General features: G+C 49.5%; 1 protein-coding gene across 1 annotated transcript in view; it reads right to left on the bottom strand.

Moving 5' to 3' along the window:
• Positions 1 to 12,580, bottom strand: part of DYNC2I1 (dynein 2 intermediate chain 1) — a 47,689-nt gene that overhangs the window by 18,616 nt on the left and 16,493 nt on the right. Inside the window, exons 8-13 of the mRNA XM_055591405.1 lie at positions 11,220 to 11,285; positions 10,342 to 10,419; positions 9,587 to 9,806; positions 8,489 to 8,591; positions 7,373 to 7,502; positions 4,775 to 4,886 (exon numbers count right to left, since the gene is read on the bottom strand). Of these exons, the coding sequence (XP_055447380.1) occupies positions 4,775 to 4,886; positions 7,373 to 7,502; positions 8,489 to 8,591; positions 9,587 to 9,806; positions 10,342 to 10,419; positions 11,220 to 11,285 (709 nt within the window). The remainder of the gene's footprint in view (positions 1 to 4,774; positions 4,887 to 7,372; positions 7,503 to 8,488; positions 8,592 to 9,586; positions 9,807 to 10,341; positions 10,420 to 11,219; positions 11,286 to 12,580) is intronic.

The raw sequence follows: 12,580 nt of genomic DNA, 5'->3' as shown, positions 1-12,580 counted from the left end.
TCACTATTTGCAGATGACATGATCCTCTACATAGAAAACCCTAAAGACACCACAAGAAAATTACTACAGCTAATCAATGAATATAGTAAAGTGGCAGGATATAAAATTAACACGCAGAAATTCCTTGCATTCCTATACACTAACAATGAGAAAACAGAAAGAGAAATTAAGGAAACAATTCCATTCACCATTGCAACAAAAAGAATAAAATACTTAGGAATAAATATACCTAAAGAAACGAAAGACCTATATATAGAAAACTATAAAACACTGATGAAAGAAATCAAAGATGACACATATAGATGGAGAAATATACCACATTCATGGATCAGAAGAATCAAAATAGCAAAAATGAGTATATGCCAAAGCAACCTATAGATTCAATGCAATCCCAATCAAGCTACCAACGGTATTTTTCAGAGAACTAGAACAAATAATGTCACAATTTCTATGGAAATACAAAAAACCTCGAACAGCCAAAGCAATCTTGAGAAAGAAGAATGAAACTGGAGGAATCAACCTGCTTGACCTCAGACAATACTACAAAGCTACAGTCATCAAGACAGTATGGTACTGGCACAAAGACAGAAATATAGATCAATGGAACAAAATAGAAAGCCCAGATATAAATCCACGCACCTATTTCAGAGAAGGCAATGGCACCCCATTCCAGGACTCTTGCCTGGAAAATTCCATGGACCAAGGAGCCTGGTAGACTGCAGTCCATGGGGCTGCTGAGGGTCGGACATGACTGAGTGACTTCACTTTCACTTTTCACTTTCATGCATTGGAAAAGGAAATGGCAACACACTCCAGTGTTCTTGCCTGGAGAATCCCAGGGACAGGGGAGCCTGGCAGGCTGCCGTCTATGGAATCGCAGAGTCGGACACGACTGAAGCAACTTAGCAGCAGCAGCAGCAGCATGGACACTTTATCTTTGACAAAGGAGGCAAGGATATACAATGGAGAAAAAACAATCTCTTTAACAAGTGGTGCTGGGAAAACTGGTCAACCACTTGTAAAAGAATGAAACTAGAACACTTTCTAACACCATACACAAAAATAAACTCAAAATGGATTAAAGATCTAAACGTAAGAACAGAAACTATAAAACCCCTAGAGGAAAACATAGGCAAAACACTCTCTGACATACATCACAGCAGGATCCTCTATGACCCACCTCCCAGAGTAACGGAAATAAAAACAAAAATAAACAAATGCGACCTAATTAAAATTAAAAGCTTTTGCACAATGAATAAAACTGTGCAAGGTGAAAAGACAGCCTTCAGAATGGGAGAAAATAATAGCAAATGAAGCAACTGACAAAGAATTAATCTCAAAAATATACAAGCAGCTCATGCAGCTCAACTGCAGAAAAATGAATGACCCAATCAAAAAATGGGCCAAAGAACTAAACAGACATTTCTCCAAAAAAGACATATAAATGGCTAACAAACACATGAAAAGATGCTCAACATCACTCATTATCAGAGAAATGCAAATCAAAACCACAATGAGGTAACCATCTCATACCAGTCAGAATGGCTACTATCAAAAAGTCTACAAACAATAAATGCTGGAGAGGGTGTGGAGAAAAGGGAACCCTCTTACACTGTTGGTGGGAATGCAAACTAGTACAGCCACTAATGGAGAACAGTGTGAAGATTTCTCAAAAAAACTGGAAATAGAACTGCCATATGACCCTGCAATCCCACTGCTGGGCATACACACCGAGGAAACCAGAACTGAAAGAGACACGTGTACTCCAATGTTCATCGCAGCACTGTTTCTAATAGCCAGGACATGGAAGCAACCTACATGTCCATCAGCAGATGAATGGATAAGAAAGCTGTGGTACATATACACAATGGAATATTACTCAGCTATTAAAAAAGAATGCATTTGAATCAGTTCTAATGAGGTGGATGAAACTGAAGCCTATTACACAGAGTGAAGTAAGTCAGAAAGAAAAACACCAATATAGTATATTAACTCATATATATGGAATTTAGAAAGATGGTGACGATGACCCTATATGTGAGACAGCAAAAGAGACAGAGATGTATAGAACAGTCTTTTGGACTCTATGGGAGAAGGCAAGGGTGGGATGATTTGAGAGAATACCATTGAAACACGTATATTACTATATGTGAAACAGATCGCCAGTCCAGGTTCAATGTATGAGACAGGGTGCTCAGGGCCGGTGCACTGGGATGATCCTGAGGGATGGGATGGGGAGGGTGGAGGGAGGGGCGTTCAAGATTGGGACACATGTACACCCAGGGCTGATTCATGTCAATGTATGGAAAAACCACTACAATATTGTAAAGTAATTAGCCTCCAATTTAAAAAAAATTTTTAATAAAAAAATGATAAAACTTTTAAAATACTAAAAAAAAAATCTTGGCAACATCTTAAATAAAAACAATAAATCTTATGGTGTAAGAATATATATAAAAAAAGATAGATTCCTCTCAGCCTTCCACCTATTAACATATATAAACTTTCCTTATTATGTAGCCTGTTTTTAAATTACTAGCATATTTTCCCTATGCAATAATTTTGTCATTTTCTGCTTTTTTGACCAATAAACAGTTTTAAACCAAAATAAAAAAGAAATAGAGGAAAACAATAGAATGGGAAAGACCAGAGATCGCTTCAAGAAAATTGGAGATACTCAAGGGAACATTTCACACAAGGATGGGCATGATAAAAAAAACAGAAACAGTAAGGACCTAACAGAAGCAGAAGACAATAAGAACAGGTGGAAAGAATACACAGAAAAGCTATACCAAAAAACTATTAATGACCAGAATAACCATGATGGTGTGATCACTCACCTAAAGCCAGACATCTGGGAGTGTGAAGTCAAGTGGGCTTTGGGAAGCATCACTACGAACAAAGCTAGTGGAGGTAATAGAATTGCAGCTGAAATATTTAAAATCGTAAAAGATGCTGCTGCTACAGTGCTACATTCAATATGCCAGCAAATCTGGAAAACTCAGCAGTGGCCACAGGACTGGAAAAGGTCAGTTTTCATTCCAATCCCTAAGAAAGGCAATGCAAGGAATGTTCAAACTGCTAGCAAGATTATGGTCAGAATCTTTCAAGCTAGGCTTCAGCAGTACGTGAACCGAGAACTTCCAGATGTACAGGCTGGATTTAGAAAAGGCAGAGGAACCAGAGATCATATTACAGACATTCACTGGATCAGAGAGAAAGCAAGGAAATTCCAGAAAAACATGTTTCACTGACTACACTAAAGTCTTTGACTGTGTGGATCACAGCAAACTGTGGAAAATTCTTAAAGAGATGGGAATACCCGACCACTTTACCCGTCTCCTGAGAAACGTGTATACAGGACAAAAAGCAATAGTTAGAACTAGACATGGAACAACAGACTGGTTCCAAACTGGAAAAGGAGTACGTCAAGGCTGCGTATTGTTACACTGCTTATTTAACTTACACGCAGAGTACATCACGTGAAATGCCAGGCTGGATGAATCACAAACTGGAATCAAGATTGCTGGAAGAAATAACAATCTCAGATATGCAGATGATACCACTCTAATGGAAGAAAGTGAAGAGGAATAAAAGAGCCTCTTGATAAGTGTGAAAGAGGACAGTAAAAAAGCTGGCCTAAAATTCAATATTCAAAAAACTAAGATCATGACATCCAGGCAAATCACTTCATGGCAAACAGAAGGGGAAACTGACAGATTTTATTTTGGGGGGCTCCAAAATCACTGTGGATGGTGACTTCAGTCATGAAAATAAAAGACACTTGCTCCTTGGTAGGAAAGCTATGACAACCTAGACAGCGTATTAAAAAGCAAAGATATCACTTCACTGACAAAGATCTGTATAGTCAAACCCATGGTTTTTCCAGTAGTCATGTATGGATGTGTAAGTTGGACCATAAAAAAGGCTAGGCACCAAAGAATTGAGGCTTTTGAACTGTAGTGTTGGAGAAGACTCTTGAGAGTCCCTTGGACTGCAAGATCACACCAGTCAATCCTAAAGGAAATCAATCCTGAATATTCATTGGAAGGACTGATGCTGAAGCTGAAACTCCAATACTTTGGCCACCTGATGTGAAGAACTGACTCATTTGAAAAGACCCTGATGCTGACAAAGACTGAAGGTGGGAGAAGGGGACAACAGAGGATGAGATGGTTGGATGGCATCACCAACTCAATGGACATGGGTTTGAGCACACGCCAGGAGATAATGAAGGACAGGGAGGCCTGGCGTGCTGCAGTCCACAGGGTCATGAAGAGCTGGACGTGACTGAGCAACTAAACAACAGTGTTTAGGTGTGTTACTTCTTAGGATCAGGCTTCCCTGAGGAACGGGAGTGACAGGTCATTCCTCAGAGCAAACAATCATCCAGTAAAGTAACATTTAGCACATAAGCAACTGATAAGAACCAGCGGGAGCAGAACTCGGCATCGTCCAGGGCCTTCCACCTGTCTCGATGTGACACACCTGGAGAACGTACTTAGAGAAGAAAATTCTCTAAGAATGTGAACCACTGAAGAGCACGGAGTCTCTGAACAGCGCCTCTGCAGGTGTGTTTGGAGTCGGGCTCTTTCCTCTGTTCAGGAACGAGTGTCACGAGCCCCGATCAGGGCCCAGACCAGGCCTCCAGGCCGGGGTGGCATCTGCAAACTCACTGGTATTTCCACAGTCAGCTCACACGCAAGCACACACGAGAGTGAGGAAAGAACAAAAGAGGGGACGAACACAGCCACCAAGGCCGAGAGGCCGTTACCCCCGGACACGGCAGTGCCTTCCCCCGGGTGCTGGGTCCACACTTCCTGCGTCTCTACTTCCTCGGTCTGGATGTCCCGGTCCACGCTGTCTTCATTACACTGAATGTAGGCCTGAGAAGGAAGGCAGGCTGAGTTAGCCGTGGGTCTCCACCTCAGACCCATTTCTCATCAGTGAAAAGAAAACAACTAAATTTTTTAAGTTAAGGATGACACTGTTCTTGCTTCCGTCAAAATTAAGTATCATGGCATAAATAACAATCATGCAAAGACTGCTTATGTCTTAAACGTTTGAAAAACATGGGCCTAAATTTCAGAAGTGTTCTCAAAAGTCACAGCAAACAGTTCAGCTACAGTTTGAAAATACTATGACCTAGAGACTTCCCTCACGGTCCAGACGTTGGGAATCTGCCTTCCAGTGCAAGGGACATGGGTTCCATCCCTGGTCAAGGAGCTACGATCCCACCTGCCTCAGGACCACCAAGCCTGCACACTGCATCTGCTGGGCCCAACTACTGAGCCCAGGCGCTCTGGAGCCCGTGCACCACAACTAGAGAGGAGCCCACACACCACAGCTAGGACCCGGTGCAGCCAAAAGTAAATAAATAAACAAAACCTTTAGAAGTTTAAAAACTCTTATGACCTAGTCTGCCAATACCCTAGTCTCTTACAACATAGCAGCTCTGCAAAACCGGACACACATTTGTTTCAAAAAGGTACGTGCTTCAGTTTTGATACTAACTAACAGCTTTGAAAAATTGATGCTTTTGAACTGTGGTGTTGGAGAAGACTCTTGAGAGTCCCTTGGACTGCAAGGAGATCCTAAAGGAAATCAGTCCTGAATATTCACTGCAAGGACTGATGCTGAAGCTGAATCTCCAATACTTTGGCCACCTGATGTGAAGAACTGACTCATTGGAAAAGACCCTGATGCTGTGAAAGATTGAAGGCAGGAGGAAAAGGGGCCGACAGAGGATGAGATGGTTGGATGGCATCACTGACTCGATGGACATGAGTTTGAGCAAACTTCAGGAGATGCTAAAAGACACGGAAGCCTGGGTGTGCTGCAATCCATGAGGTCACAAAGAGTTGGACACGACTGAGTGACTGAACAATAACAACAAAAAGCTTTGAGATGAGGAAAATAAGCAAAGAAGTTAAAGAGTCTACTCAAGGTCAGAGTGGGTCAGCTGCAAAGCCAGGGTTAATCTGTCAGCTTCTTAAATGTCTGGCTGTGACCCTCTTCCTGTTAAAAGATTACTGACAGACACACCCAAGAGCATGTTGAGGGATGGCTCCATGGGGACAGGAGAGAAATACTGGAGGGACTGCTGACTTCAGGACCTCACCACCCTGGAAGGCCAGCCAGCTTCACAGTCAGTGGCGGAAGTGAGACGGGGAAGGGCAGAGTGGTGTGGGGCGGACTGAGCAACGCTGGGGTCAGAGGGCGTGCAGGGACGGATCACCTAGTTCCCCTGGAGGACAGGCAGTGAACACAGAGAGACAGATAAGGGACGAGGTGTGGCCAGCACAGGCCAGGAAACGGAGAAAGCCAGGCAGATGACCAAGGGGCCTGCAAGGGGGTGCAGGGGGAAGTGAGGGGGTCCAGGGATGGGTAGGGGGAAACTGGTCAGGTGAGGGGGTTCAGGGGCAGGTGGGGGGAGCCTGGTCAGGTAGGGGGGTCCAGGGGTATGTGATGGAGGAGCCTGATAAGGTGAAGGGGGCCGAGGGGCAGATGGGGGGAGCCTGGTCACATGAGGGGGTCCAGGGGCAGGTGATGAGGGAGCCTGGTCAGGTGGGGGTGGTCCAGGGGCAGGTGATGGGGGAGCCTGGTCAGGTGGGAGGGTCCAGGGGCAGGTTGGGGGAGCCTGGTCAGGTGGGGGGATCCAGGGGCAGGTGGGGGGGGCCTGGTCACATGAGGGGATCCAGGGGCAGGTGATGGGGGAGACTGGTCAGGTGGGGGGTCCAGGGGCAGGTGGGGGGGGGTCCATGGGCAGGTGATGGAGGAGCCTGATAAGGTGAGGGGGGATGCAGGGGCAGGTGGGGGGAGCCTGGTCACATGAGGGGGTCCAGGGGCAGGTGATGGGGAGACTGGTCAGATGAGGGGGTCCAGGGGCAGGTGGAGGGAGCCTGGGCAGGTGGGGGGTCCAGGGGCAGGTAGAGGGGGTCCAAGGGCATTTACCAGAGGGCCTGGCCAGGGCTGCTTTTTCCCGAGTAAGGGCGAGTGGAATGGAACAGGCAGGAGGGACCCTGAGGTGAGTCCAGAAGCTTGGGACCTCAGGGAGAGGTGGGCAGGGGGGCACTCCAGCCCCAATCTTGGAGCCTCTGCACCTAGGGTCACACACACAAGACGCTGCAGCCCCATGAGGATGGGAGCAGGTGACCCCAGGTGACACCCGGTGACTTTCAATAAAGCCTCCCTTCCCAGGCTGTCCTCAGAGCCTGCGAGTGAGCCACGTCCACGGCCAGGTGCCCCCAGAGCACAGGCTCCGGGTGTTGAGAGTGCCCTGGCCACCCCCACTCTGATATCGGGACTGCATGCGTCACACCTCAGGTTGCCACCGCACTGGACAGGCCCCTGGCGGGCGCGCGGCACTCACCTGCTTGGTGTTCTTCTTCCCGAAGTTCCGGATGTACATGTCGTACTCATTCACGGGCGGGAGGTCGAGGAGAGAGAAGGTGAAGGAGAAGTCCATGTCGATTAGCCGGAGCAGCTTTGCGCTGCGCATCCTGGAGGGAAAAGCACAGACGTGAACCGGGGGCGGGGGTGGTGTGGGCAGAACGGAGGCCGGGGCCTGCGGGTAGCAGGCCATCCACGCTCAGTCACCATGCTGGGACCCCCTGTGGACACCGAGGCTGCAGGGCCGAACCCCCACCTCCCACTGCTGTGGGTCCCCGCCCACCCCGCTCCGGAGGTGCATCCAGCGGGTGAGCCCCTGCCAACCTCACCCTGGCTCCCTCTGCTACAGAGGGCAGGTACTCTTGGGGGAGGTGGGGTGGGGGAAGGCTGCTTCCTGCCAGCACAGCTCCCTGGCTGACCAGATACTCTCCTAAGTCCACTGCGTCCAGCCCGACCTGGTGGACTCCGACATCTATCCCCAGACTGCACTGGGCTCGGTACCGCAGACGTGGGCTGAGAGTCTGTCCTTCACTTTCATGAGCTTCTGGGTTCACAGCTGTCAAGCCCGGACTCTGACCCCGCTGGCCCTGGCTCTTCACCCTCATCTCCACCCTTGCTGGGCTGACCTGGGCCTGCACAGGCGGCCTGTAGCCCACGGAGGACGCTGACACGGGGGCTCAGTGCCCGGGACACAGGACGGCTGGCCGACGTGGGGCTCCCTCGCTGAGACGAGGGGCGCCGGCTGCGAGAGCGCGGCCCACACGGCGGGAGGCACGGGGCACAGGCGGACCTGGCCCACTGTCTGCTCTAGCTCCCGCCGCCCACCTCCAGCCTCCAGAGCGCCTGTGACGCTGCCTGGCCTTGAGCCCCCCCGGGGGCTCCCGGGGCCCCCAGAACTGACACAGATGCCGGGCCGAGCTCGCCTACGGCACTGCACACCTACATCAGGAGCATGAGCCGGGACCTGGGACGCAGCACAAACACGACCACGGCCTGAGCACGGCAGTGACAACAAAATAAGCACTAATATTCACAGGTCCGTTGCAGTAAGTACAGAAACTCCTAATTCCTCCTGCAATTTTTCCAGTACACCTACTTTTGCTTAAGGGCCTGAGTCCGATTCTTTTGACGGTGTGAGGCTGTGGCAAAATCCACGAAAATTCCACACAGTGGGGTTTTGGAAAGGGAGCTGTTTGCATCTGCACATAAAAAAAAAAGCTACTTTTGTGAAACTGAAATATTTCTTTCAAGCAAAAGAAATCAAGAGTAAACCAATTAGATGCATATAAACCAATTATGTTCACTCAACTAATGACAAATGTCTTCTATGTGCACTTAGGAACCACTTCTGCTCATTTCACCTAAAACCTGCAACAAAGCAAAATTTCCTCCATCTGTGCCACACTACTTCCAGAAATACTTAAGAACACATATAAGCGCGCTCAGTCCTCACTCCCACCCCACTCTCCCCTGCCCGCTCCAAAACCCGTGTTCTCAGGTAAGGGAGTTGAGGTGTGAATACACAGAGCAGCTGGAAAACAGACAGAGGCTGATGCATGCCGGACAAGCCACTCACTGCAGCAGAAGACGGAAGACGGGCGGACACGGGCGGGGGTTCGGCAGCTCACAGGGTGCAGGCTGGCCAGCCTGGTGGCGGGCGCGGCCGCCCGAAGCCCCCACAGGACAGACCACTCCACCCCCTCCCTCTGCGGGGTCCACCTCCGTGGCCTCGGCCGCAGGGCCCCCGTGCTCCGCGTTCAGACAGACCCACGTATTTCTCTACTCACTTATTCTCACTCTGTCTTCTCGTTCCCCTTGGACTCAGGCAAAGAGCGCACCCTGTCCTGTCAGAGGCCGTGAGAAGGTGCTGACCAAGCACCTCCTGTTTCTCCTGCCTCAGAGCACCGTCACTGGGGACTGTCAGGAGCGTTCACGGAGAGCGCTCTCCTGCCCTGACAAGTAACCTTCGCACACCCAGGTGCCAAGAGCTTTGGAGCAAAACACATTCCCAGTTTCATAGAGAAAGTCACCAAGGCTGCCCCACCACGGCCGGCCTTCCTGACGATGCAGTCACTTTGTCTGAAGAAATGTAGCCGGGGCCTTGGACGCCGACTGAGCTCATGGCACGGGGCTGGCCCGCCCCGCCACAGCGCCCTCCCCAAGGAGGGCCTCAACCCGCGCTCCCATCACGTACCCGGGCCCGGCCCCCCAGCGCGCTCCGGGCAGCCGTGCTTCTCCAGCAGCTTCGAGGACAGCTCGCCGACCCGCTGGTTCTCCGCAAGGATGGCCTTCTGGATTTCCTGGATCTCCCTCCTCCTGGCCGGAGGCAGCTCCTCCGCCGCCTCTCCCTCTTTGGGCTCGTCCGCCCCGCAGTCGTCGGCCCCATCAAAGACCTCGAAGTCGTCCTCATAGTCCTGCGCGCAGAGCAGACACGCTGGCGGGCGGAGCACGCACAAAGCAGACACGCTCGCGGGCGGAGCACACAGCCAGCAGGATGCACAGACAGGGCCCCGTGTGCTCGGGCGCGCTGCAGCGCACAGCTTTCTGTGCAGACTGCTGTGCTGTCCCTCCGCGTCCGCACACGCCTACAGAGCTGTGCGCTCGGAGCTCTGAGCGAACAACAAAGTGCAAGCGCACCTGCGCCGAGAACGGGAGCGTGAGCACACGGAGACCTGTGTGCCCACGTGGACTTCATGTAGACACACACGCACATGCATGCACATAACACACACACACGTTTGACGGCAGTGCACTATCAACAGGCTACATTGAAAATTTTAATTACACCATACTGGTCAGCAATGATAGACATATGGCAAACTTTTTATAGGTACCAGATCTAAATCAAGTAGATAAGGAGTACTGAGAGCAGTAAGAGGAGACGAAAAAACAATTGTTTCTGGTTTTAGAACAAACTATCCTTAAGATGAGAAAATTTTAAATACCTACTTCAAAATCATCTTCAAAAATGGCTGTATACTCATCCGTTCCAGCATTTTCTAAATCAAGGTCTTCCTTTTCAATTTCCTACGGGCAGAAATCAAACGTATAATTAAAATATTCAATCCCAGGTTGATTCTTGCAAATAGGCTGGAAAATACATGTTTTCTGAGATTCCCTTCAGGTTGTTAATTTAGAAATTCAAATATTTATAAAATTAACATAACTTAATCGCAACTCTTAAAGAAATACCCTAACTTATAAGCATGACCAGAAAGAGAAAACAGTTAACAATCATATTCTTTTTGAGAAAACTCTAAATTCTGATGGCCAAAGAAAAAAGTGGGTCTCTGATTACTGAACAAATAAACCAGAAACCCAGCATCACAGGCTCACCACATCCTAACAGTTTATTGCTCGGCAAACACGCCATGAGCCCCCCAGCCGCCCGGGGTGCCTGCCAGGGACAGGAGGGAGGAAGGGGACAGGAGCGTGTCCCTGGCCTGCCGGGCCCGAGCTCAGGGCCCCCCGCTCTGCCCCGGTTTGGAAAGAACACCCCAGCACCACCAGCGGCTCCTGCAGGAGCTGGCTGCTCCTCCACCGCTGGCTCGGCATTTATTTCTGCAAACTTTCTGCTCCCTGGACCGTTCCTCACTGACAACACCCGAACTGTGTCTTTGTGAGGCCTCTGTTTACTTTCTTGCATTCTCCCCAAAGCTACTGAGTTTCGAGGCAGAGAAATGGCAAGAAGGCTGGGGACGTGTACAGTCCAAGTTCCTGGGAGCGTACACGGGGGGTGCAAGGCAAACGCGCGGCAGCCCCTGCGGCCCAGCGTCCTCAGGGCCCCAGGCAGACAGACAGCGCAGACGGACACGTCCTCTCCTCACCATGGCCTCTTCGCTGCCCTGCCTCTGCTCCAGCTTCCACATCGAGGGGCCCTCCTCGCGGCCATGCTGGGGGACAGAGCACAGCGGGTCAGCCGGAGGGCGGAGGCAAGGCCCACCCTCCTCCCGCGGGGACCAGGGGCCAGCGTGGAGTGGCACTGGCCGAGCAACGCCTCACAGGGAACTCGACCTCTCCGGGCCTCAGGGTCCTCCTCCGAGAAACGGGGAGACTGTGAACCTTCCCCCAGGTGCCAGTGAGGCGGGGCACCTGGCTGTCCCACTGGGGCCATGGCCCCAGGGAGGCACGGCTCTCAGACACCACCGCCAACAGCCATCCGATGCAAAGGCGTGGGGATAGCATGGCGCCCCCAAGAGGAGGGGAACACCTTTCCGCCTAGAAACTTAATCTGGCATAGTGTGGGCTCTCCGTGTAGTGCTGAGCAACCACACCAAGGTAACTCAGGGCTGATGCTACAAAACACGTGGCCAGTCATAAGCCAAACAGGCTGCCAGCTATCTTCAAGATCACTTCTGGGCTCTCACAGGGGAAAAACACCTCTCATATTTTGCTCCCTTAGTGAAAAAAGAATGTAAAATGTCTCATTTTGTATATTGGCTACATGTTGAAAGACTATTTCAGAAATGTTGGATTATATTTTATTAAAATTAATTTTATGTTTCTTTTTTAAGGTGACCACCAAAAAAATTAAAATTACAAATGTGGCTCACATTATAATTCTAGTGAACAGTGCTAACCCTTACCCAAAAAATTGAGAGACAGAAAGAAAATATTAAAAACTGTATATTTTCATTCAATAATTCCAGTTCAAGAAACTTACTCATGAGAAGTAGGAGGGAGATCTGAATCATTACAGCTAGAGGGGTTTCCACAGAGTCAGGGCAAACAGCACATGCTGCAGGTGTGAGCAAGACAGAAAAAAGGCATCGACCACCCTTCCCCCAACACAGACGTCAGAACAGCAGAGTGAAAGATTACACAGAAAAAAGACTACATGGGAAGAATCACCTATAAGGCTCACTTTTTACTAAGGCGTGGCTATACCTGGACAGGGAGGAATCCAACCACTGCCCAGACTGAACAAAACATGCTCACATCAACCAGCAAGCCGCACCACCTGACTTATCAGAAAACACTGTGCTCCTGGGTGTGTGCGTGGAATACAGACCCAGAAAAACAGGGCATTGGATGCTAAAGACACGGCTCTCATAGTCCACTGTTTCAGATAACTATCAGAGAAAGAAAAAGATAATTCTTCCCGGGAAACAAAAGAAAGTAGGTTAAACCATTAGGCCATTTAGCTATGACCTAAATCAAATCCTTTATAATTATACAAATTATAAAG

Source organism: Bubalus kerabau, chromosome 8, assembly GCF_029407905.1.
Source record: "Bubalus kerabau isolate K-KA32 ecotype Philippines breed swamp buffalo chromosome 8, PCC_UOA_SB_1v2, whole genome shotgun sequence".
Lineage (NCBI taxonomy): Eukaryota > Metazoa > Chordata > Mammalia > Artiodactyla > Bovidae > Bubalus > Bubalus kerabau.
Note: the sequence above shows the minus strand (reverse complement) of the source record. Positions and strands in the feature narration are given on the sequence as shown.